General features: G+C 46.2%; 1 protein-coding gene across 1 annotated transcript in view; it reads right to left on the bottom strand.

Annotated features, from left to right (window-relative positions):
* Positions 1-870: 870 nt before the first annotated feature.
* RAB40C (RAB40C, member RAS oncogene family) overlaps positions 871-27003 on the bottom strand; it is a 65261-nt gene continuing 39128 nt past the window's right edge. Inside the window, exons 3-6 of the mRNA XM_073362867.2 lie at positions 26680-26740; positions 7625-7702; positions 6177-6399; positions 871-4222 (exon numbers count right to left, since the gene is read on the bottom strand). Of these exons, the coding sequence (XP_073218968.1) occupies positions 3942-4222; positions 6177-6399; positions 7625-7702; positions 26680-26740 (643 nt within the window). The 3' untranslated portion in view covers positions 871-3941. The remainder of the gene's footprint in view (positions 4223-6176; positions 6400-7624; positions 7703-26679; positions 26741-27003) is intronic.

The raw sequence follows: 27003 nt of genomic DNA, 5'->3' as shown, positions 1-27003 counted from the left end.
CAGTGATGACCATACAGGCCATTCTTCTAGCTGGGGGCCTTGGCATGCTCGGTGACCCCATCTCTCTGATTGCCCCTGTTCACTCTGGAGTGTAGTCACTGCAATATTTGCCATCGTTACACAAAAACAGAAAGTGAGGCAAACTATGAAGTCACAAGACAGCGCCTCCCCTTTGTCTATAGCTTGCTTTCAAAATTCACTTTGAAGCCATCTTTATACCAATTTCATTAGCAGCTTACTCCAATTTGGATAGTATAGGTCAAACCCTGCTCTCCGTTACAGCTGTCAGAGGAGTTACCCCAGATGTAACAAAGCAGAAGTAGGTCCCTACCTGGGACTGAAGCTCTGGTGGCTAGCAACTGATGTAGCTGCACAGGGTGAGTTTTACCCCACTTGTAACACGAGTCAGAGCTTATATGGGCTTGACGTGGAGTTTACACACCTGCGTTGCGAACGGTTGTAATTTTCTCACAAGTCTCAGGAGAGTCAATGTTTTTCTTTAAGCACTAGCTCCTGAAGTCACGTGATTATGGGAGAATTTCTGCTTCCATTAAAACCAACAAGTTTTGGAGACTAGACATTTGAAAAATGACCCTAAAGGTTCAAAACACCAAAAGACAAAGAATAGAACCAAATGTAAATTGAAATGTCATAATTTGTAAGCCAAATCTTGTGATTTTTTGAATGGCTGGGAAGGGCAATCCTGGGAACACTGGTATAAAGGCCCCCCCTTTGGCAAGTTCCCAATCAATCACCATGAGCTCTGCCACATCCCACCCCCACCCTTGAGCAACCCCAGAAAAACCCGCTTAAAGACCTGCTAAAACCGCAGCCCCACTTGAAACTGACATGATTACCAGGCGGGATGTGGACAGTTTAAAACAAAAGACTTTAATTTATATAAAACAAAACATGTATATCAATTGAACAACATTGACTGTACAAAGGAATAAAAGAGAGAATCCAAAATAACATTGGAATGGTCTGAGTGTCAGACAGCAGCTAAAGACTAGTGTTGATATCAGATGCCAGAACGGCTTTCTTTTCAAATGAAGAAAACAAGATGAGTTCAGTTTTGATCAGCAGACATTCCAGATCAAGGAATCTTTCCTTTGGACAGGATTTGCTGAGATTGTACAGGGGAAAATGTACAGTGGAGAAGAGACGGGAGAGGGTTTATTTGTAGGGCATAAACCATCCACAGGTAGTTGGAAGAGTTTCTAGACATGCAGAATGGAATCTTCCATCTCCTCCCCATCCCAGCTGTGTTACCAGATATTAGATACGGAAGAGGCAACATAGGTGAGTTACAGGCTGCTGAGGCGCTCCAACAACTAACTGTTTAACGGAAACCAAATTCAAAGAGGGTTTTACACTGACGGATAGGGGTGTGTTCTGCCTGCCGTCACCTGTTAGCCATATATCCCTAGGCTGCCTGGCTCCTTCTGTTCCCTGTTAAGTGACATGGAGCAGTGGGTGTAATACTGCTGACAGGTTCTAGAAATTCCCTGGCTTCCCCATGACGGCACTGAACTTGACTACAGCTTTAGTTTTTAGTCTGAATCACAGCCACAAAAGACACCCCCAGCCCTCGGTTTATTTTCTCCTTCTCCCTCATTTGAGCTTCGTTGGTGGCCCGGTTTATTGCCTAGCAGCTGGGCTATCTGTGAAATCTGTCCTCCGGGGTTTGAGAGAGTGCAGAGACTCCTTCGTCTCCAGGCCCTGTCAAGGAAGGAAGGGAAAAGCACAGCAGGGAGTGTTGCTGTGGGAAGGGGCTGTGCCATTTCCCTGCCACCCGTCTTTTAGTTGCTGCTTGAACAGAGTGGGTGGTCAGCTGTGCAGGAAACGCAACAGCTTCATCCTGCCCATGTAACAAGCTGCTTTAGGGTGACAGACTAAGCCTGGCCTTGGGGAACTGCTACTAATGGGAGACAGGCTGTAACAGTAGAGCACCAGCATCCTACAGCAGACACGTGCCCGGTTTAGTTTCCTAATGAAGAGAGAGGTATAATGGAGGCAGAACAGAGCAACCAAAAGCAGTTCATACATTGAAAAACTACACGTCCTGATGGCCTACAAGAACCTACTACCATATCTTTGTCTCGCTCACCTATGACTGAACCTCACACCGAACTGTAATCAGCCTCTCTAGCTTAACAAGGACTGGGCACTACTTCTGCTGGAAGCCCTAGTGGAAAGTTAGAAGTCCTATTGCTATGGGACTAAGTAAGTGAAGCTGCTGCTATTGTCCTAGATGGGATTTCTCTAACATCACATGCCTATCCCAAGCAAATTGCTAGCTAGAGAGATTGCTTGCTCTAGAAGCTGTGAAAACCTAGGTGACAATAAAAACAAGCCAATGCATTTGCCTTCACATTTTCCTGCCACTGAACAGCAATCATGGCTGTCTGAGGGTACAGCAAGATAGCTTTGCTTGGTCATCCAATGCAGGCAAACTCCAGACTAGCAAGGCTGCATTTTAACACCACTTAGAATGGTTACTAGTGTTCCAGTCTTGATCAGTTCTAATATGCCACACTCCAGTGTGAAGTGTGTTCTCCCTTCTCCTGCCCCCATCTAGAAGAGGAGCCATGGGCAATGCTTGAAGATTAGATGTTCCTTGGAAAGGTGAAGTGTGTATTTACAGGTGCAGGAAGGACTCTGGATTCAGGGCCTGCTCAAAGTCCTCATGCCTATGAGGGGGTTGACCTCATTGCCCAGAAGAGTAGGAGGGATAAATAGCAGTATTGGGGAAGATGGGGGAAGGAACAGTGACCCCAGAAGGGTAGCTTGTGATCAAGCTTTCTGTTTCTCTCCACGCAGGCCCAGCAGAAGTGTTTTACTTCTATGCCTGCAACTCCTCAAGGCCAGCAATGATCAACAACCCTCACGTGAGAAGATGCTGCCTGTCATGGGAAAATAAACCTGGTACCAGCTGACTTTTGGTCTCTAATATTTGGTCTGACCAAATCTTTGTCTTCAGGCTCCTGCAGGCCATGGCAGCCTCACAGCTGCAACTCTATTTGGGTTTTGATTTAAGTGAGAGTACAATCAGCCTCCTCCTAGGCCCTCACCCTTGTTTCCAGGAATGTTCAGAAAAGGAAGGATCCGGCATGTAGCATACAAATCGCTCTCTCCTTTCACATAGATTGTATTTGAAACAAACAAACCCAGAGCAATCCTGTGAGGCTATTTGTACAATCCCCCAAAGTGTTTGTAGATATTCACCTCAAAAACCCCCTCTCCCTTTCTCCCCTTTAGCTGGTGCACTGCGAACAGAGGTCCCATGCTTCTATTTACATGGCTGTATAAACTTTCCCTGACTGCTTCTTTAAAAAAAAAAAAAAAAGTTAGAAAAAGTGAGAGCTCTCTATATAATTTTGATATAAATAAGTGAAAACAGCAAGCAGGACTGCTTCCTTCAGATTCCCAATCGGCCAACTCTTGCCTCTTTTTTGGCAATGGCAGGTTAAAGTCCAGGTAGAATTTGCCTTCATCTATTCCCTGTTTATTCTTAGAAGTCCACTGTTCGCTATCGCACCAGCAATCCATCTGTGAGTTCAAGAGTTACAGTTGCAGCACAGACTCTCCCTTGACCACCCCCTAAGCCTCTTGATCTTCCGCTAAATCCCTTCCTCTGCCAAGACTGGACGAGCTTGTCCCTCCCCCATGCCAGCAGCTGCCGAGTTTTCCACCCAGGCTGAGGAAAATCCCAAAGCATTCCTGAACGTTCACTTGGCACCGTCCCCTTTACCAGCGATGTGGGATCCAGTCGATATGATGGTCTGAACGTTAAGCTGAACTCGTTTCCCAAAGCTATGCTCGTCATCAAAAAAGTGACCCAGGAACGTTCAAAAGGATCCTATTGAAAAGGGTTACGTGTGCAAACATCTGTACATTGGTGGGTGGGTGTGTTTGGAGCTCACAGTGTTACAGTCTTGCTAAGAGATCTTGCAGTTGTTGCGTGAGCAGTTCTGTGGGGGGCTCTGCGGCGGGCGGATCGATTTGGATCTCTTCAAGCTGTTACCTTTGCTGCTGCTCCCGCCCCCACTGCTAGCCAAGGAGTATGACCGGCCGTGCATCATCACCGCGTTCATTCCATTGGCCATGGAGAAGGATTTCAAGTGGCTCTTGATGGTGACAGGCAGTGGCAGCTTGTCGATGAGGTGGACTGGTGTGCAGGAGACTATTGCACGGCAGCAGAGGTCCTGTAAGCTGAACACTGTCAGAACAGAAAGAATCAAGTACAGTCAGAGAGGCAAGTGACACCCAGGTTGTACCTCCAAGGGGAGAGCTTGCCCTAATGCACATCTCGCCTGCACTGTACATCACCAATTTCTTAGGGAGGGAGAAACTAGGGGTGGCAGTACGGTGCCTCAGAAACTGCGGATCTGATGGTGAAAACAAGGAACTAGGAGACAGGACTCCCAAGTTCTCGGAGCGCTGCCTCCAGTCCTCGGTTTAACCATCAGCACAATAATTAATCCTTCCCCCATATATAGTGCTGGGAGGCCTCATTTACTCAGTATTTGCAAAGTGTTTGGCAGTTCAGTTGCACAGCCCCCTTCTCCCCACTCCAAGATACAAAGAGCAGACGTGGTCTGGAGGACGGCAACAGCCTTGCTGGAGCGAGGCAGAGCACATTCCTATTTGGGACCTGTACAAGTCTAGTGGCAGGGTCTTGTGAACTCTGACCCCATCATCCAGCAGACCTGCCAGCCTTATACAGCTAGAGCAAGACTCAGCCTCTCCCTGAGAGGACCCTTACTGCCATGAATTCAGTGTAAAAACATGTGACACAGCTTTGTGAATGCCCCAGCTCATGCGGGATTTCCTTACAGCTGGCCACACGGGGGCACACTCCTATCTTCAGTTTACTCAAGGACTGAGCCTGCAAAGCCACGAAGCAGTGCTAGGAATAGGACACAAGAAGCTGGCAAGGATTGTAGACCCTGCCCATGGAAGGCGTTTAGGATAGATTTGCAGCGCACAGAAGACTTCAGCTTTAAATCTTCACTGTTTTGCAGGGCAACAGAGCGACCAGAATGGCTTGAACTTTAAATCAAGCCAGCTGTGTATGCTGGCTCTCAAAGCAGGGAAAGCTTTCACTGCAGAGCAAGGTATCCCCCTGCAGAAACCGCAGCAGCATTGCCTTCCGCCTCAAGCAAGATTTGGGTTTGAATCCCCTCTAGTATCTCACTGACCCTCCATATGTATCAAACAGCAGTGTGCCAACAGGCCCAGCTGCAGGGAACTTGACCATTGCCTTGGAAGAGAGGGACACTCTCATCCCTTCTGGCTGAAGCAGCAGTGCTTCAGTGATGGCTAGTCAGTGCCCAGGACAGAGTGGGGAGGGTCTCAGATAATGGGACCTGGCCCACACTTGGATACCCAGGTTCATTCACCACCACCCCCATCTGCAGGAGGAAACGTGCCACCATTAAAGGGGAAGACAGCCTATTTCTTCCTCCCCAGGGCACTGTGTACCAACAATCCCTGCCACCTCCACTGCAGCCCCACTGCACTGCAGCTACGTGGGGAAGAGGGCGGAATGAGCCTTACCTGGAGTAGAGCCAGCAGCCAAGTGCTGCTTCTCCCCCAGTCTATCAAAGGTCTGAGCTCATGCACCACAGGCCAACTGAGGTGCTGCTTCTTTTAAGCTCACCACACAGAGTATGTATATGGAGCAAAAGGCCTGTAGCGCTGGAAATTCAGGGGTGGATTACTTAAGCCTTCTCTGGCTTGAACTGGCACTATTAGGCTACCGCATCAGACAAAGTGCGTTCAGCTAGTGAATCACCGCAGCTCGGAGCAGTCACACAGGTGTGCTCAAATACAGCAGCAGCATGGCCTAGTGGTTAGAGCTGGGGGGACTGAGTCCAGTCTCGTGGGTTCTAGTCCCAGCTTTGATAGCAACTGATTCTGTGACTGTGGACATACTACTTACCTTGTGTGCCTCAGTTTCCCTGCGTGAAGGAGGGCTACAGTGTTTACCAAGCTCACAGAGGTGTGTGGGGACTGAGGCACTTTGTGTTTGTGAAGCACTTGGAGGTCCAGATGGTTATTAAATACTGCCTCCTCCGAGCAGGAAGGCAAACACCCACCCCTTCCACGTGGGCAGTTTCTTCTGCCCTCAGAGCACCTCATCAGCACAGCGAGAGCAGGTCTCCACTCACCTCTGTTAGGTCTCCAGATCTTCTCCATGCCATGCCTCATTAGCACAATGCGCGACAACTCCGTAAAGGACTCGGTCACGTTGAAGTTGCACAGCGGGCTGACCTCAAAGAACGTCATGCAGTTCTTCTCAGCGTAGGAACGGGCCTGCTCCGTGGGCACCTGCCGCTTGAAAGCTAAGTGAAGCCTGTTTCCAACCAAAATCCGGGGGACACCTGGAGCATGCTTTAAAAGAACATAGTCCATCTTTAGAACAGAGCATCAAAAACTCACTGACACCAGTGAACACGGATCATACCTAGTGGGTTGCTCAGCTTACAGTATTGAAGCAACTGTAAGGAAGGGAAATTGCCTCTGCTAGGACTGGCTACTGTGATATAAACGCTGGTGTCTAAGCAGGGACTCCTCATACAGATTACTCCATTTCAGACGCTTCCACTCATGATTTTACAGGGCGTTGCCCGGAATGCCTTGGTTAACAGGCTCACAACTCAGCTGTATGGATATCCTGCTCCCCATTGCCTGCACAGTTTTAGCCTGGTAGAAATGGATAGCAAGATAGAGGCTTTTCTTTTCTTCTCCAACTAGGGAATTGCAAGTACTTCCTCTGCACAGGGTAGTCCTTCTTTCCCCCCAAAGGTCTCCTGGACATAGCAGAGATTTCGACTCCTCTGCATCAGACCTTGGTTTTGTGGCTCATTACAACAGTTTGTAACATACCCTACTGCCTGCTAACCCTCAATTGCCCACTTCATTTTAAGTGGCCTCCTACAGCATACATGAACCCCTTATGCTGAACGTCTGCCCCAACCTGTAGTTAGCCCAGGCCTGGTCTATCCTAGGAAATTAGGTCACTAGAACTACAGTGCTCAGGGGTGCGAAAAATCCACACCCCTGAGCAATACAGTTAAACTGACCTAACCCCCAGTGTAGGTCGATGGGAGAATTCTCACGTCGACCTAGCTACCGCTTCTTGGAATCCAAGGCTGGATTACCTACGCCAACGCCAGAACCCCTCCCATCCGTGTAGGTACCATCTTTACTGAAGCACTGCAGCGTTTTCAGCGTAGACAAGCCCACAGATACTCTGGTTGCCTTTCCTGGAACCGAAGAAGAGCTTTGTGAAGCTTGAAAGCTTGTCCCTTCCACCAACAGAAGTTGGTCCAACAAAACCAATAAAGTTGGTCCAACCTCACCTACCTTGTCTCTTTTGATTATATTTTTAATCTCTGCTTTCCAGCAAGCGCCATCTGTGGGGCTCAGTAAAATCAGAGGTGTCAGCATCAACAGGCTATTCAGCATCCAAGGAGACCTGCCACTTTTACGGCACAATGATATTTCTGTGCTGGCACCAGAAGCTGCAGTGTTTATATTACTGTAGTCACACCAGGTCCTATTGTGATAGACGCTGCACGAACACATCCTAAACCAGCTGCAGTGTCACACTTACCTCGTCTATTTCTTTTATCCAGCGGTCTATCCCATCGAAGGACCAGCGGTTAGTGATGTCATACACCAAGAGAATTCCCTGTACGGAAATGAATGTGAACCTGGTGAATTTCATGCTATGCAAACTGAAAAGGGAGATGCAGCTGGAAAGACCCCTCTCCCCTGAATTTTTCAACTGAAAGAAACTGACACTCAGCACGAGACGCTAAAGACTGTTTACCTTGGTCCTCTGAGTTTAAAGTATGAAGATACTGTAAATTGCCCTGGGGAAGACAACCAATTCTATTCTGACTTCCGACATGAGCAAGGATGAACACAGTGGGACTGACACACCAGTCCAGGAGGCACGTTTACAAGACTAGTAGTTTGCGGTGGGGGTGGGGGGAGGAGTTGCCAAGTAGCATGTTTAAATGGAATATCTGAAGCAGAAACCAAGTCATTTTTGCACAGAACAACTTCACTTGAAGATATGTTGGTGACAAAGTTAAACCAGTACAGCACATCTAGTGCACTGCCTGCACTTATTTTGCCAAAAATGGTTTCACTCTTTGTCCAGCCTTTCTTTTGGTGGAGAAAACTTTACATTTGAGTGAATTCACCAATTAGAAAAGCAAGGGACTAGACTAAACAAGACATGGTACCATGGAAGCTCCCAAACAACTGTCACTTGTGCATGGTGTGCAGGACAGATCACTATTCTGAATGCATCCACGTGGGACAAATCAGGCATCGGGACATTCCCTAGGTCACTCTTTCGAGTTTTATGAATGGGCTCCCTGTCTTGATCTTTTGGTTGCTGATGGCACTTAGCTACAATGATAACGAGGGTCCTATAAATGCCCATGACAGACAGGCCTGGCTTTGTAAGACTTTGCTGTACTAGAGAGCATTAAATAAGTCATGCTACGTAAGTTAATACAAGTTCAGAGAATGCTCTTTATACTGTGCTAGTGTCTTAGCTTTGGCCCTGGGGCTGGTGCGTACACTATCTTCTCTAGAAATGTTTTACAGCTCAGTTTCATTTTTGATAGTTCACAATAAAACTTCCTCAGTCCTGCAGTCAGAGCAGAGCAGCCTTCATTTAATGGATCTTTGGTGTCCAACAGAAAGACAATTTTTAAGCTCATGCCTTCTTCCTGAGGCTGTGACAAAAGAAAGCAAATAAGGTGGTAGATATAAATGTGACTGTGTGTGATGGGAGAGGAGGTGACTTTGTTGACAATCCCTTTGGATATTTACACTGAGTAACCTCTAGCTATTTCTGAAGATTCAAAGGACCAGGCCACACATCTGGGCCGAAGGGAGTACACTTTGCAGGACATCCTGTTTAGGTTTAGGTTGCGATAAGCCGTCTTGGTGTTGGGAGACAGCAATTGTGAAAAGAAGCCAGCCTTGGAAGATACATCATCAAAAGGTAAAAGCATTAGAGTCAAAACAGAGAATATAAAGCTTACGAGGAAGACTAAAGATGGCCCAGAGGGAAGAATCTCAGGTTAACCACAGGTACCGTAGCATTTAAAAGCATCCCAGTCACCAGCTGATGAGAACATACATCCCAAAGAAATCTATCCCCTCTTTCAAAAATAAAAATAAAAGCATGAACTATTTAATCAGAGGAAAGGGCAGAATTACTGTTTTCATGTACTGCAACAGCCTGCTGCTTGCAATGGATTGGCAAGACAGCTACACAATGCTGCTTTTAGCTCCAGGTAGTCCACTAAAATTACAACTATCACTGTCAAAAAGCTGCCAGTTGCTAACAGTTACTACCTAGTAGGTAAAATATCACATTTCCCTCCCTGTACTTTCATCTGGAAGCAATAATGGTTGCTATGTGGTATCTGTTGGGAAAATCTTGCCTTTTTAATGGCAGCTACTACAGGAGGAGTCCATAGCAATACAGTGGAACATATCAGAGAAAACTCAGATTAGCATTTCTTACTGAATTAGTCCAGTTCCAGGCTTTCCTGTACTCCCAGCACCAGGTGATGTGTGTCTAACCCTACAAGCACACATTTTACCACCTCTGGTTTCAAAGCATTTACCAGAAAGTGAGCAGACATGTAAATGATGCAGAGATTCTTCTTAAAGGGCAGCTAAGGCCTGACTAGTGCTTGCGTCTACTTTATTTGTTCTCTCTCTCCCCCCTTTCACACCAAGGGTATTTGAATGAAAACAGGAAGTTCAAGATAATCTACTCCTACAGCTCCACTGCTACTGTTATTGTAACTGGGTTGCATAGGAAGAGTCACAGTGGAAGATACTGATTGGAACTAGAGTAGGAACAGATGAACCAACATTATTATGACACAGAGGCTCAGCTGGAAATAACTACATCATAAGGAAAAAAACCCAGCACTGATACAAATGGTCAGAGGCCAATGTAACTGCAAAACAAACAGGTCCAGGCTACAAAATCCAGGTCTTGCAGCAGGCATAGTGTATATAGCCAGGCTTCTAAGCAAATGCAGCCTGATGTCCCCAAAGGACAGTCAGCTCTGGGGTTAGAGTTAAAGGGTGTGCCCCAAATCAAAACAACTCGACCCTTAGTGAGAAAAGAGAGTCTTGCCTCACCCTCCACCCAGCATCTGTAGGCAGTGCAGTGAAGTTTTGAAGACTGCACTGACATTTCAGTGTAGGGGCATTGCCAGCAGATCGAGGGACGTGATCGTTCCCCTCTATTTGACACTGGTGAGGCCTCATCTGGAGTACTGTGTCCAGTTTTGGGCCCCACACTACAAGAAGGATGTGAAAAAATTGGAAAGCGTCCAGCGGAGGGCAACAAAAATGATTAGGGGACTGGAACACATGACTTATGAGGAGAGGCTGAAGGAACTGGGATTGTTTAGTCTGCAGAAGAAAAGAATGAGGGGGGATTTGATAGCTGCTTTCAACTACCTGAGAGGTGGTTCCAGAGAGGATGGGTCTAGACTATTCTCAGTGGTAGAAGAGGACAGGACAAGGAGTAATGGTCTCAAGTTGCAGTGGGGGAGGTTTAGATTGGATATTAGGAAAAACTTTTTCACTAGGTGGGTGGTGAAACACTGGAATGCATTACCTAGGGAGGTGGTGGAATCTCCTTCCTTAGAGGTTTTTAAGGTTGACAAAGCCCTGGCTGGGATGATTTAGTTGGGGATTGGTCCTGCAGGGGGTTGGACTAGATGACCTCCTGAGGTCCCTTTCAGCCCTGAGATTCGGTGATTCTACGTACCAACTGGTAGAAGTCAACTAATCTGCAGGATATTCCAACATACCGGGGGGTTACTGGTGCTACTGCACAAAATCACTGCTTCATTCAGTTAGAAGCACAGGATTTATTGTACCAGATCATACCGCTACTCCACCTAGTCTTCCAGTATTTTTGTTCTGTGTCCAATACTTTAAACAAAATCCCACAATGCACCAGGTCAACTGTACAAAGCTATATAGGGAGGGGGGTGGGACTTTCCTTCCTGTTCTCCCAGGGCAGGAGCAGAGTGTGTGGTTTGGATTACACTGGAGTGATGCCTGCTGGGACATTTTAGCTATGCCAGTATTTGTAACATGTACCACTGTTATTGTCTAGTTTAGTCAAAATTTGCCAGCCGTTTTATTAAGCAGTTACAATATTTACCTCCCTTCTGTAGTAATGGATAGCACAAGGCAAACATATGCTGGGTGCAGCAGAACATGTGTTTTCACAATGGACTTCCCTTTAAATAGGTGTCTCCTTGATTATGGAGAGAGTTTTGGAGGTGGGGTTGGGGAAGGGCCAGGGCCTGGCCAGTTTTTACTATATTCTTCAAAGCAACTCTAAAATTCCTCTTTCTATACAGTCCAATAGCCCTGATCCATAGTATCTTTTGTCCTCTACAAAGTCTGCCCACTCCTCATCATTAGTCTCCACTATTGGGGAATTTCTGTTGCCTGCAGAACATCTATCCAAGGCCCATGTGCCAAAGGTTAAGGTCATGAGAAAGTTGTTAAAAATCACCATCATCTGCATTATTTACATCACCTAAATGGAAAAAGTTAACATTTTAAAAATCGAAAGTTTTGCCTAAGGCACCTGATTGATAATTATTTTCACAGTTATATATAGTAGGCAATGAGATCAAGAAAGTGTATGTATGTAGGGGGAGAGGGAGGAGGGGGTAGAAAAGAAAATGTTCAACAATTTTGCAAAGTTCCTACCAAGTAAGGATTAAAAAAAAAAAATTAAAAATTTAAAAAATCACTCCAGTTCTGTGGCCTTCTACGGAGTCATCCACTAAAACAGAGAAGACAAAAATTAAGGTGCTCCCAAAGTAAACATGCAGGGTTTGGGGTTGTTTATTTAGGGATGGGAGGGAAATGGGGGGGAAGAATTTTTCATGATTTCTTCATAAATCAAAGCAGCCAAAAGAGAAAACAACTTTTCCTTTATGAAGCAGAAAGTAGGATTTCTTTTTTAAAAAAAGATTAAACTGCAAACCAATTAGATAGAAGACATTATGCAGCGGTCTTGTTTACTTGTGGACAAAATTGCCTTAGCCAGTAGAAACAATCATGAGGCCTAATTTGTCAAGAGAGTGTTTCTGCTGGACACATGCTGTAGGATAGCATATTTAAGCACTTTAAGGAGATCTTGGACCACAGCTCCCAAAGAGGAATATCAATGCAATACATCATCAGGAAGATGGTGCCCAACTATCTGTAGTTGAGTGAAAGATCAAGGCTATACTTGCTTTGACTTCAAGAAAGTAAGTAAGTATTCCTCCACTGTCAACATAGATACTTTATAATTCCATGCACACGTGGACTGAGTTTAGGTTGCCAAGTGAAACACACAGAGAATCATAGAATATCAGGGTTGGAAGGGACCTCAGGAGGTCATCTAGTCCAACCCCCTGCTCAAAGCAGGGCCGATCCCTGACTAAATCATCCCAGCCAGGGCTTTGTCAAGCCTGACCTTAAAAACTTCTAGTGAAGAAGATTCCACCTACTCCCTAGGTAAAGCATTCCAGTGTTTCACCACCCTCCTAGTGAAAAAGTTTTTCCTAATATCCAACCTAAATCTCCCACACTGCAACTTTAGACCATTACTCCTCGTTCTGTCATCTGCTACCACTGAAAACAGTCTAGAGCCATCCTCTTTGGAACCCCCTTTCAGGTAGTTGAAAGCAGCTATCAAATCCCCCCTCATTCTTCTCTTCTAAAGACTAAACATCCCCAGTTCCCTCAGCCTCTCCTCATAAGTCATGTGTTCCAGTCCCCTAATCATTTTTGTTGTCCTCCGCTGGACGTTTTCCAATTTTTCCACATCCTTCTTGTAGTGTGGGGCCCAAAACTGGACACAGTACTCCTGATGAGGCCTCACCAATGTTGAATAGAGAGGAATGATCACGTCCCTCGATCTGCTGGCAATGCCCCTACTTATACACCCCAAAATGACATTGGCCTTCTTGGCAACAAGGGCACACTGACTCATATCCAACTTCTCGTCCACTGTAACCCCTAGGTCCTTTTCTGCAGAACTGCTGCCGAGCCATTCGGTCCCTAGTCTGTAGCAGTGCATTGGATTCTTCCGTCCTAAGTGCAGGACTCTGCACTTGTCCTTGTTGAACCTCATCAGATTTCTTTTGGCCCAATCCTCCAATTTGTCTAGGTCCCTCTGTATCCTATCCCTACCCTCCAGCGTATCTACCACTCCTCCCAGTTTAGTGTCATCTGCAAAACTTGCTGAGGGTGCAATCCACACCATCCTCCAGATCATTTATGAAGATATTGAACAAAACCGGCCCCAGGACCGACCCCCGTGGCACTCCACTTGATACCGGCTGCCAACTAGACATGGAGCCATTGATCACTACCCGTTGAGCCCGACAATCTAGCCAGCTTTCTATCCACCTTATAGTCCATTCATCCAGCCCATATTTCTTTAACTTGCTGGCAAGAATACTGTGGGAGACCGTGTCAAAAGCTTTGCTAAAGTCAAGGAACAACACGTCCACTGCTTTCCCTTCATCCACAGAGCCAGTTATCTCATCATAGAAGGCAATTAGATTAGTCAGGCATGACTTGCCCTTGGTGAATCCATGCTGACTGTCCCTGATCACTTTCCTCTCCTCTAAGTGCTTCAGAATTGATTCCTTGAGGATCTGCTCCACGATTTTTCCAGGGACTGAGGTGAGGCTGACAGGCCTGTAGTTCCCAGAATCCTCCTCCTTCCCTTTTTTTAAAGATGGGCACTACATTAGCCTTTTTCCAGTCATCTGGGACCTCCCCCGATCGCCATGAGTTTTGAAAGATAATGGCCAATGGCTCTGCAATCACATCCGCCAACTCCTTTAGCACTCTCGGATGCAACGCATCCGGCCCCATGGACTTGTGCTCGTCTAGCTTTTCTAAATAGTCCCGAATCACTTCTTTCTCCAGAGGCTGGTCACCTCCTCCCCATGCTGTGCTGCCCAGTGCAGTAGTCTGGGAGCTGACCTTGTTCGTGAAGACAGAGGCAAAAAAAGCATTGAGTACATTAGCTTTTCCCACATCCTCTGTCACGAGGTTGCCTCCCTCATTCAGTAAGGGGCCCACACTTTCCTTGACTTTCTTCTTTTTGTTAACATACCTGAAGAAACCCTTCTTGTTACTCTTAACATCTCTTGCTAGCTGCAACTCCAGGTGTGATTTGGCCTTCCTGATTTCACTCCTGCAAGCCCGAGCAATATTTTTATACTCATCCCTGGTCATTTGCCCAATCTTCCACTTCTTGTAAGCTTCTTTTTTGTATTTAAGAGCAGCAAGGATTTCACTGTTAAGCCAAGCTGGTCGCCATATTTACTATTCTTTCTACACATCGGGATGGTTTGTCCCTGTAACCTCAATAAGGATTCTTTAAAATACAGCCAGCTCTCCTGGACTCCTTTCCCCCTCATGTTATTCTCCCAGGGGATCTTGCCCATCAGTTCCCTGAGGGAGTCAAAGTCTGCTTTTCTGAAGTCCAGGGTCTGTATTCTGCTGCTCTCCTTTCTTGAGAAATCAAGAAATACCAAAGTTAAGGTTGTCTGTGACCCTTAACTCTGCCACTACTCCCCCAACATGTGCATTAGGATAGAATAAGCACATACTCTTTTTTTCCTGCACAGGATGGATGGTACTGTCTGCATGAGGCACCTGTTTCCTTTTGAAAAATCCTGTCTTTTGTCCTGCCCAACGCCTGACACCCTATCGACCATGCAATGAGTTTGGCAGGCGTGCTTTGGAAATGAGCTTTGTTTATTACACAACCCTGCTTCACTCACTGTTAATTTGGAACAAAAAGTAGTGACAGAGCCATATTATTATGCACACACATGCAAACGGAGCCTGGGATAGAGCCACACAGGCAATCCTAACTTAGACATTGCTTCACTGATTGCCTCCCTTTTCCAATTTACAACCGCACTAAATAATGTTCTGTATGGCATTTCTTAGGTTACTGTAAAGAACAAAAGAATGCCATAATGTGCAACTATTTGTACAGTCTGTCACTCTAGGTACTTATACAGTTCTCATCATCATACACCTCACAGGGAGGAGAGAGAGAGAAAAAAAAAAAAAGATATGTAACCTCATAGTGCTCCTGAGAGGTAAAAGATTGTTATTAACCCCATTTTGCAGATGAGCAAATTGGTAGGAACTGAATCCTGATCTCCTTACTCCCAAGGCAATACATTAGCCACTGGATCATCCTTCCTACCTGTCCTGCACAATCCATTCACTCACCTTCATCTCAGATGAAAGGAGGCTGATGCATTCCTAAGCCTGCCTCATTCCACATTTTCTGATGCATTTTGAAAATGAAGTTCTGCTCGGCTTTTTGGCATGTGTACGTATCACCAATACAGCACAGAGAAAGAGTGAATGTGTGCTTGTCTCCGCCCCTCTCTATTAAGTGGAAGTGTCCATGTCATGTATATGTGCACACACATGCAATGAAAAAGGAATGGTCATTTGTTATTGTATAAGAAAGCAGTGTGCTTACACATTTATTTTTAAAGCATTTTAACTGTGCTAAAGTTAAAGCTGATTTTCACTCGACCACCAAAAGGCATTTCTGCATAACCAAGAGGAAGCATCAGGAAAGTCCTGTAATGGCAGGGGAAATCAGAGTCCCAGGGAGAGCTGCTGCTACTGCATTAGCTAGAGAGGACTAGATTGGGCCTACTGAAGAGTAAGAATCTATGAAGTCTTGACAGGGTGTTTGTTCTGACTACCAATGCAATGCACGTTATTTCTGCTATGGCGTTTTGAATATTTAATGAGTGAGCAAATTGTGGCTTGGAAAACAAGCTTTTGAGACTGTGAGAGAGAAGCATACAAGAGAACAAAGAGAAAAACAAGGCACTAGGAAATTACGTGATTGCAAAAGGACTCCGCTTAACCCAGGTGCATGCTATTTAATAGTATGATTGTCTGGAGTTTGATATTCATTAGCAACCCTGTCCCTAGAAGGCTGCTGGGAAGGAAGGCTTGGAAGAGCACCTATCCTTCTCTCTGGTTCAGAGGAAGCCGCATGTAAGCTGGGTAGAAAAATCCTCTGAACTGGAGGACTGAAGGCATTTACTGCAACCAGAGCAGTTACATTTTGTCCTTTGCCCCCTCCTCTCACCTTGGCTTGAGTTGAATGATTGACACAACCCATGTATCTGCTGTGATCTAACCAGCTGTAAGGCAGAGCCCAGCCAGCATCTGAGAAACAGCAAAAGGTGCCAAAAATTCCAGTATCCCACCAAATACTGTTAAACCATCAACTGGGTAAACAGGCAACCCATCAGAAATGTTGTTACTAGGCAGAGCTCAGCAATATTTTTATTGTGTTATGGCTGCAGCTTGGAGACTCCGATCCAGGCTGCCCATGGAATAATCTTAGAATGCATATTAAAAATGAACTGCAGACAGCTGTCTGGAACAATTTATGTAGCACATTCTTTGAACCTCTGTGTATTACAGCCATGTGAAGGGTGGCTGGTCGAGTCTCCACAGTCTGCGGAAACAAGTTTAGTTATTGGCATGCGGAAGGGTGCTGAAAAGAATAGCTCCTCCTCAGACTAGAAACTATCCAATACTTGAAAAAGCCACATGATTGCTGCAATGTTATTTACTCCCATAACAAGCTTAGGAGCACTAGTTGTGAGCATCAGATTAGAACGATTTACAATAGAGAAGGGTAAAAGACTAGAAGCCAAAATGGCATATAGATTTCTGTACCATCTTAAACACGGTTAAATATGCTATGTGTACCGTATGTGACACTGCAAAGGTTTAACAACATTAACAACTATTTTGTTACATCCCCCTGAATGTTGGGCATTATTTTTAATACATACCCATGCAAATAAAACAACTTCAAAATCAAGATTTGCATTTCTAAAGGACTGGTGATTTCCTAACAGGATGCAATTTCTGCTCATTAGCGTAAGCGGAATCTGATCTTCACAGGTATCAGAGGGTCTCAAGTGAGAGTGTCGCCCAAGCTGTGCCATGAACAAGAAGGCAGTTTAGAGTGCCAATCCCCTGGTTGCAGAAGGGAGGGGAAGACTGGCGCTCTACTGATTGTTATTAGACCACAGCTAATCAGAATTCTGAAAATTCAGCTAATGAAGCTGATTTGTTCTTCGTGCTTAGTGCCCAGTTATGTGCCACAAGTTACTGCTGTCAAAATGCTTCCCAGGTCACTCTGATCTGGCAGACTAGATTGTATTTGCACCACTGTCAGAGATGTGAAAGTGTATAATGATAGCAGGCCCTTGCTCAAGTTGTTTGCCTTTAAGCCCTGAGAAATGCTATTACACACACTAGGCTGCAGACAAATTTAAAAGTCAAACAGTAATCTGCTGGCCCCTATGGAATCCGCTACCATTACAACTGCAATGTGCACACTGCCACATATCCTACAATTATTCAAATATGGTGAAACCATGGCGGTGCTTGCTAACTGCACCATGGCAGGCTTAACATGGATCAGTTCAGAGGCAGTCAGATGCTTCAAGGTATGCTACAACTGGCTATTTCTCTTCTGGGCAAAGTCTATTTTCTTTAGCATGTGGTCTAACAGATGGAGTACAGGACTAGGTAGCCTGATCCCTAGATTCTGGTCTTGACTTTGCGACATTTTGCTGGTCACCTTGATCCAGTCACAGTTCCGCTGCCTCAATTTACCCACCTATAAGATGGAACTAAATGTCCACCTTGTTGGGGGTAGAAACAAGGTGTTTGATGCTTGACTGATGTTTATATAGAAAAATGCTTTGAGATCCTTGAATAAGAGGTACTGCTGAAGACCAAGCCAAAAATTCCAGAACTGATACCTTGGTTAAGAACAAAAAGTCAGATTAACCTGGCAGAGTGAGAGATCCTAATTCACACACTTAACCCTTTAATGTCAGGAGCATCTTAGCGTGAGGTACAAATGCCAACTAGCAAGAGCCCTAATAGTGACAGTTATAGGTCTACTGAGGGTTTTTGCTAGCTCAGAGCCAGGAAAACTATGGCCTGCGGGACCATCCTGCCCGGCCCCCGAGCTCTTGGCCTGGCAGGCTCACCCCCGGCTCCTCTCCCGCTGATCCCCCTCCCACAAAGCCACGCCGCTGCGCGGGCAGTGGGGCTGCAAGATCCTGCTGCTCTGAGTGGTATAGTAAGGAGGTGGTGCGCGGCAGTGTGTGTGGGGGGGGGTTGGGTAGCGGGTCCCGGGGGGGGGGGGGGGGCGGGGAGCAGTCAGGGGACAGGGGGCAGTTGGATGGGGCAGAGGTTCTGGGGAAGTCAGGGGTCGGGGAATGGGGGGGTTGGATAGGGCGTGGGAGTCCGGGGGGGGTTGTCAGGGGACGGGGGTGTGGATAGGTGGTGGGATCCCAGGGGGGCAGTTTGGGGCTGGGGGTCCCAGGAGGGGGCAGTCAGGGGACGGGGGTGTGGATAGGTGGTGGGATCCCAGGGGGGCAGTTTGGGGCTGGGGGTCCCAGGAGGGGGCAGTCAGGGGACGGGGGTGTGGATAGGTGGTGGGATCCCAGGGGGGCAGTTTGGGGCTGGGGGTCCCAGGAGGGGGCAGTCAGGGGACGGGGGTGTGGATAGGTGGTGGGATCCCAGGGGGGCAGTTTGGGGCTGGGGGTCCCAGGAGGGGGCAGTCAGGGGACGGGAAGTGGGAGGGGACGAATAGGGGATGGGGGTCAGGCTGTTTGGGGGGCACAGCCTTCCCTACCCAGCCCTCCATACAGTTTCGCACCCTGTCATAAATATAAAGGGAAGGGTAAACACCTTTAAATCCCTCCTGGCCAGAGGAAAAACCCTTTCACCTGTAAAGTGTTAAGAAGCTAAGACAACCTTGCTGGCACCTGACCAAAATGACCAATGAGGAGACAAGATAATTTAAAAGCTGGAGGGGTGGAAACAAAGGGTTCTCTCCGTCTGTGTTGTCTTTTGCCAGGACCAGAGAAGGAATGCAGGTCAGAACTCCTGTAAAGAGTTAATAAGCAATCTAGTTAGATATGCGTTAGCTTCTGTTTTGTTTAAATGGATGATAAAATAAGTTGTGCTGGATGGAATGTATATTCCTGTTTTTGTGTCTTTTTGTAACTTAAGGTTTTGCCTAGAGGGAGTCTCTATATTTTGAATCGGATTACCCTGTGAGGTATTTACTATCCTGATTTTACAGAGGTGATTCTTTTACTTTTTCTTTAATTAAAATTCTTCTTTTAAGAACCTGACTGCTTTTTCATTGTTCTTAAGATCCAAGGGTTTGGGTCTGTGTTCACCTATGCAAATTGGTGAGGATTTTTATCTAGCCTTCCCCAGGAAAGGGGATGTAGGGCTTGGGGGGGGGGGGGGGGGAACGTTTCCAAGTAGGCTCTTTCCCAGTTATATTTGTTAGATGCTTGGTGGTGGCAGCAATAAGGTCCAGGGACAAAAGGAAAAATAGTTTGTACCCTGGGGAAGTTTTAACCTAAGCTGGTGAAAATAAAGCTTAGGGGGTTTTTCCATGCAGGTCCCCACATCTGTACCCTAGAGTTCAGAGTGGGGAAGGGACCTTGACACACCCTGATGTGGCCCTCAGGCCAAAAAGTTTGCCCAGCCCGTGCTAGCTGCTCACACTTCTGATTAGAATACAACCTTGTAGGATATTGAACATCTATGTACAGTCCAAACTCACTAGTCCCAAGGTGTTAAATCAGTATGGTGGGTCTAAGTAGCTGAGGGCCTGTCATACTTATGGCTAAACTGGCACTGATGTGATTGATGCAGCAGTGTTGATTTAGTGGGTCTGGTGAAGACCCACTAAGTCAGCGGAAGAGCATCTCCCGTTGACACAGCATGGTGTAGACACTGCTGTAAGTTGATCTAAGTAACGTCGACTTCAGTTACATAATGTACATAGCTCACACAGCTTAGTGTAGATCAGCCCTTAGTTACGTGAGTGGCAGATGAAGTTGTAAAAAGACATGAGGAAAAAAAAGGTAAAATAGGAACTGGAACAGCTAGCTGTCAAGCATGAAGAGCAAAAGCCCTCACCACCCTCCGATTTCAAATCAGAAAGAGCATGCAAGGGTAGGGTGGGGAAAAAGCAAGCCAGCCCCAGAAGGTAGAGATCAGTTTGCTTTTCCAGACATCTTAGCCTGTCAGTTAGGAGCACTCCTCTGACATGACAGCAACTGAGTTAGCCATCACCACCACTTCTTTCCTATTTATTTTCTCTCCCTGAATTCCTGAAGCCTGAGCTGCACTGACAGTATCTGCTGGGAAGCTGCTCACACAGGTTTCAGTGATGCTTCCCCATTCTTCCTAGCCTCTGATCTCACTACATGAATTTAAATTCTTGAGGCAGGGAACACTGAGGTACTACAGAATAGCTTCCATGAAGACCTTTCTGCAGTAGAAGCAGAAATTGAAGCTGGAGAGAGGTCAGAAAGATTAGAGCGCTATACCCTCAAGTGGACAATTATTCCAGGTGGTGAGCTACCTGGCACAGTTATGACATGAATGGCAGCCCCTACTACACAGATGCACAGCCCCAGGCTGTGATTTACATGTTTTGGATCTTCCCCATCCCAAATATGGGAAGGGGCAATAGGGGACTGTTCAAGTTAGGACACTATCAATCACACATTCTATCTGAACAGTTTGTAACTATTATTTGTACCATCCAAGGTCACTATTACCAGAAAAGATTAGAGACAAAAGTATTTCCAGTTAGGTTATTGAGAGTGTGTTTAGCAGAGCTTTGGGTAAAGTTTACAAGAGTACCTAAATCTCCCTGACTTTCACAGTGCTCAAATCACTTTGAAAATGGGACTTATATGCTCTTGAAAATGTTGCCATTTGTGACTACTCTGCTTTTCTGTTTCGTTGTAGTCAGTTTCCCCTGTCTGTATGCACCTTTCATCCAACAACGAAGAGGAAAAATGACATTCTACCACTACAAAAACTGGCAGGGGCCTCAGGGATAGGTATAGGGCTACTTAAAAAGAGGCTGTTAAAGTATGGGATGGGGGGTGGGGAGAGCCCACAGCAACCCTATGAGGATTTCACAGATGAGAAAATGGAGGCACAGATAGGTTGGAGTGCCTTGTAGATCTCTCACATTCAGGAGCAGAATTAGGACCAGAATGCAAATGTCCCGAGAGTCACCTGTTCCAGCCACTAGGCAACATTGCCTGCAACAGGCTACTGCTAATTCTGATGAAGACCCAGTTAGGGAGAAATGCACGATTCTTAACTAAAGAACACTAACAGACAAAGGCAGCATGTCAGACCACAGCCTAAAGAATTTAGCCTAATGGTCTACTGGCCTACATCACTGTTACTGCATTTTAAAGTACTTTTGGCTACACTCTTAAACCTGCAACTTGGTACCGCTTTCCTTCAAGCCTAAACAAATCTTTTACCTTTTTAAAGCAGTAGGTAACAAAGTGAGTTAAATCACCTATTCCTTGTCAAAGGAGATAGTGTGGCTTTGTCACTTGCCCTACTGTACTCCAATCATTTGTCCATGGCTCCAAGCACCACTTAGTCAGGTGGGCTTGTTTGCTTAGGCTGAAAAGGGGACTATTCATTGCCCAATATCTGAAATGGATTAATTTTGGACAATGAGGTTTGTCCAATCCTGATACTTCCAATGACTGACTTTTTCCAGAAGAACAATGCATGTGCCCAATTGAGGTGACCCATAAAAGTATGTAACGTTGTTTACCAAGTCCAGTAACCAAGACACGCTGATAGTGCGCAATCTGCAGATACTGCAAAGTGTTCAAGACACATGCCTCCTTGTTAATGCGGACTAATCTCCTCTCACAGTCCAGAGCTTGGGCTGAATGAGAAGATGTACAGTATGGGAAAGGGAATCGTCAAGGCAGATTCTCTTCCCATTCTGAGATTACTTCCCAGTCCATGGTAATTAGGGCCAAATTTCTTAAGGAAACTTCCACAGAAGTTTTGCTCTCCCCACTCCATTCATTCTCCGCACCAGAGTCAGGTGCAACCTCCCTGAAGAGGAGATGCTTCTCAGACCAAGCAGCTGCTTGGCTTTTATAGCTAGGAGCCTGAAACTCAGCTCTTGGTGAATGGTAGCTTTCAAACAGAGAAAAGGGCAAAGATGACAGTCTAGTGCCAAGTCTGTAGGAGCCTTTTCAAGAGCCAGAAGGTGGTGCTAAGAAATTAATGCACCAAAGCCCATCCTTGCAGAAAATTCTACCTTCTGGTGCAACCAGTCCCTTCCCTTTGCTTGGCTACTTAAAGAGCAGTTTAAACTAGGATGGCCCTTTTCCTGAAACATGTGGCCAGCTTCATGAGAAAGAGCAAGCATGATTTATTTAAAGGGACCTCATTCTGCAATGTTTTAGTCTCGATACAAAGACACCCTGAGATCTGCACAAATATTTCAGCGAAAGCTCAGGCTACACAGTTCATTCTACCATGAAGGACAGTAGGCACCAAACTCAAGACAGCCGTTAAAATTTAGAATTAGTGATCAGCCTATGTTAATCTATTCCTCTACAGAGTAGGATTTCAAGAACATCATGCTGTGTGTCGCTTTGAATCCTAGAACGGCTGTTGAATCAGTGTGAACTGATGGAAACAGCTACAACCACAGTTAACAGCTATTTTTGTTTAGAATATGACCAGGTGCAATCACAGGGATTTGCCGTCTGAAACTGCCTAATTTCTAAATTCTCAGCTTTTTTTTTTTTTTTTTTTTTTTTAAACACATGACTTTACAAATTACAGCATGGGCTTTCAGCTACTAGTATTGAATGAAGGGTTATTACAAACCACACAGTGGAAGGATCCCTGGGCTTCCTGTCCTTAGCCTCCAAAAAGTGCCCAAGTTTCACATACAAACGCTTGTCTCATGAGAACAATGCTATAAGGTTGCAGTGGAAATTGAATTCACATGCTGCAGAGAGGTTTTCATTTCGTATCCTTTTGCTTTTTAATATGTCAGCTCACTCACTATTTACACTCAACCTTTAGGATCACTAAACAAGCAAAAGAGGTGCACCTGTGGAAAGGGAAGTTACAAGCTACGCAGAATCCGGAAGTTTTGAGGAAGACAGAAGTTGTACCTTGCTACATAAGCCCCCTGCTGACTGGCAGCTCTATCTACATCCCTGCACACAGTCCTTTGTCTATACTAAAATGACCCCTGCCACCCAGATCAGCTGTAAGGTCTGGGCTAAAAAAATTTAAAAAAAAATCAAATCACATCCCTCACAGGCTGCTCCCTGGTGGCAAGGTATGCAGGGAAGGTAAGTGAGGCATACTTTCCATATAGATAAACACTTTCAAGCTTTTGTTGGTCACTGTGGGGTGCTGGTGCAGGCATTGTTGGATGTGTGCAAACACCAGCAGTTCCAGACTCTGCCATTCAAAGGAAACACCCAACACTCTTGTATAGGGGAGGGAGGGAAGCTACTGCCTAAGAAAATGCTCCATTTGAGACTGAAAGTCAGCTCTCCCAATTCAGTTTCAATAAGAGGCTGCCCCTCTGTGGCACCTTATCACACCACAAGTCACTCCAACAGACAGCAGTGCTGAGGACAGGCCTAGTTACAGGAATTAAGTGGTTATCCAATGCAGCCATCTTGCATTATTTATTTTGATTTCTAGTGGTATAACTAGAGTGATCATATTTCCCAAAGGGAAAAACAGGACACCACACGGGCCTGAGCTGCTCACCCAAGCCCTGTATCCCCCGGCCCCCTCCCCCATCATTGTTCGCTCGAGCCCTGCCTGCCCCTTGCATGGGGCTGGGGATGGCGTTGCTGCACACTCAAGTCCTGCCTGCCCCTTATGCGGGGCTGGGATCGCCGCTCACTCAAGCCCTGCCTTCCCCTCCCAGAGGCTGGCACTGCTGCTCGCCCCCACACGTTCTTCCACACCCTACTTTTTTGACAAGAGTGGGCATTTGTCCCGTTTGCTGGTGCCAGCTGATCACCAGTTAGTAAGAGCAAATGGGACAAATGCTCACTTTTGCCAAAAAAGTCAGGATGGCTGGGACAAGGCTTAAAAAGGGGACTGTCTTGGTCAAAATGGGACATACGGTCACCCTAGGTATAACTCCATTCCAGTTCTGACATGGTAACAGGTTGCTACACACTGCAAGGCTGCTTCTTTAGCCTTTTGTTTCTCCTTCATTTTTGTACTTGTATTGTAGTAGTGCCTAGAGGCCCCAGTCATGGATCAGGACCCCCTTGCACTAGACACTGTACACTGACCTAGAGATGTCCCTGCTCCAAAAAACTTTGATTGTAAGTTAGAAAGCTTCTAACAGCAATAGTTTGGAGAGCAGCTTGTATCTTTGAATCCTCCAGAGTGAGGTAGGAGCTGTCAGTTGGTGTTTCCTGTCAGGATGATTAGGAAATCTAGAGGGACTCATCGTCTAGTTCTAATCCTAGTTTGTAATCAGCCATCTCTGTCTGTCAAGAGTTTGGTTTGTGCATTTGACTCTAATAAGGTTTCAGGAACAGGAAAAGATTGGTTTTGGTCAAATTTCATTTGATCATCAAAATACCACATGGTATCAGAAGTTGGATGGGACAAAGACCTGTCCTGACTACACATGTTTTACCAGGAGTGGAGTTCTTCTAGAGCCCTCTGGAATGCAACTTTGGGGCAGAACTTGCTCAGGGGCAGGAAGGGGAGTTACTCTTAAAGTTCCTGTATTATATTAGGTGTGCATGTACAGGAACTCTGTGCTCCCCCATTCCACACACACACAAATCATAGCATGAAGTGCTGCTGCTCCTCATTGAGAAAGCCATAGAGTTAGCAGCAGCCAGAGAGACACCCCACAGAACCATCCACAACACTAGAGATTTGTACATAAAAGAACTAAATGTGACACTTGGAGGAGACCACGCATGGTATGCAGTCTCGTGCTCGCATGTCTAGATCTCAAGTACATTTGTAGGAAGTCTTAAGGAAAGAAGGCATGATGGCCTTCCCAGCTGGAGAAGTAGCTTAACAGCTCTGGGTAGTGAAATCCAAAGAGCAAAAACAGTGAGAGATTAAGTTGAAGTGGCAGAAATTCAGAGGCTGAGGCCGTAGGTAATTGCTGGATGTACTGGTCCAGTCAGTGAGCCTTTAGACAACAACTGGTTCTTGAAAAGGCGTCAGAGGGATATTTTCCAGAGCCCCTCTGGGCCAGAGAAATGAGCAGCCTAAGTTTATTTGGCTTAAGGGGACTTTATTCCATGGAGCATATCATTCTACCAGAGAGATTTAGTTAGTGATGCCATACTGCTGTGGTGACTAGGGACAACTATTCAGAGAACTGGGCAGGGTCTGAGTCATGAGATCTTAGATGTCAATGAGAGATGTTGGGTTAGACTGAGTCTCTACTCTGGAGCTGGGCCCAAAGCAGAGGTTCACATTCTACACTTGGGGGAATTCTGTGCCACTGAGGAATGCAAAATTTTGAAGAATTCCCTGTTTCCCCCGCAGAATTTCTGGCCTCCATTAGGGGCCACTGGACTCTGCAGAGCTCAGCTTCCAATGAGCAGAACGCCCAGCCTGGCAGGGCTGGAGGCTGCACGTTCTTGGATCCTCATTCTCCCAGGAAGGAGAGGGCCTGAGGGACCCAGCCAGCTGTGACAAAGGGTGAGGAAAGGCAGGGCTGCACCACACCACGTCCCCTGGCGGAACAGTAAAGAAGTTGGGGGGAGTAAAGGCTCTGGGGATACTGGTGTCTGGGCTGGGGGTTGCACTGCAGCTGGGCTCTTGGGGGAGGGGGAATGTGGGTGTTTGGGCTGGGAGATGCCCAGTGGCTCGGCTCTGGGGGGGATGGGAGATGCGGGTGTCTGGACTAGGGGGCCCTCACACAGTCCCCTCCAGCACCCCAAATGAAACTGGATTGTTGTAGGTGTTTCATTAACTCTCTACTCCTGAGGGAATCTTTTTTGCTGTTATCTGTACTGTTGAGATACTTGTTGACAGTTATTTTGAAATCAATTACCAAAATAATTGAAACTGAAATTATAATATTGCGTTATTCTGACAAATAAAATATACAGAATTTTAAAATATTGTGCGTAAACTTCCCCCAGCAGTAACATTCTAAGCCTTCACCCCCACATTTTAAGGGCTGAGATACCACATCTAAACCAGCCCTTCTGGTTTAAGGCCCAGGTCAAGTACATAAACTGAAGAGGCTCATTTTCTGGAACTGGAACAGACTAGATAAAGCTGGTCTCGTGAGTTTCCTGTCATTTGAGGCTTATCAAGTCAGCTTTCAGCCAAAATCCTGAACTCCAACCTAACCCTAACGCAGATCCAGTGCAAAGACTGCCCCACATGATCTATACTAGTAACCATACCTCCGCAGACCACCTACAGTGTGCTATCTAGTAGAGTGGAGCACTGTTTGTATTCCACTGCAATAGTATAAGTCAACCCCCTGGAGAAAGTCTCCCCATTTGTGCATATGCTGATCAGAAGGGCAGGGCCAGGACATCAGAAGGGAAACATGAGATGCTGGATGGTGCTGTTGGGCATTAACTTGTTTCCCATTCGCCTGGAGAACTTTGATGGTGAGCAGGCCTAGTCCAGGGCAGCAATGCTGGTAGTGCTTACCTGAGCACCTCTGGAGTAGGATCTGAAAATGGTGCAGAATCTCCCCTGGCCAGATGTGTCCCTGAAACAGAAAATCCAACAAATTGAGAAGAGTTAGACGAGTCTCTCGTCAGTAGGGGGTTCTCCAGACTTAAGTATGAACCAACCCAGATAGTCACACCTGATCTCTTTGTATGTGCATAGTACCTGGCAGCTGGAGGGAATGCGTGCTGCTCTGCAAGATGCTTTTACGTGATTTTTGAAAGTTTTTCCTCCCCAATAGGTGACCACCTTTATGATATACCAGGAAGTCCCCTGCTGTAGTCATCATCCTTCCTGTGGAGC

This window comes from Lepidochelys kempii, chromosome 10, assembly GCF_965140285.1.
Source record: "Lepidochelys kempii isolate rLepKem1 chromosome 10, rLepKem1.hap1, whole genome shotgun sequence".
NCBI lineage: Eukaryota > Metazoa > Chordata > Testudines > Cheloniidae > Lepidochelys > Lepidochelys kempii.
Note: the sequence above shows the minus strand (reverse complement) of the source record. Positions and strands in the feature narration are given on the sequence as shown.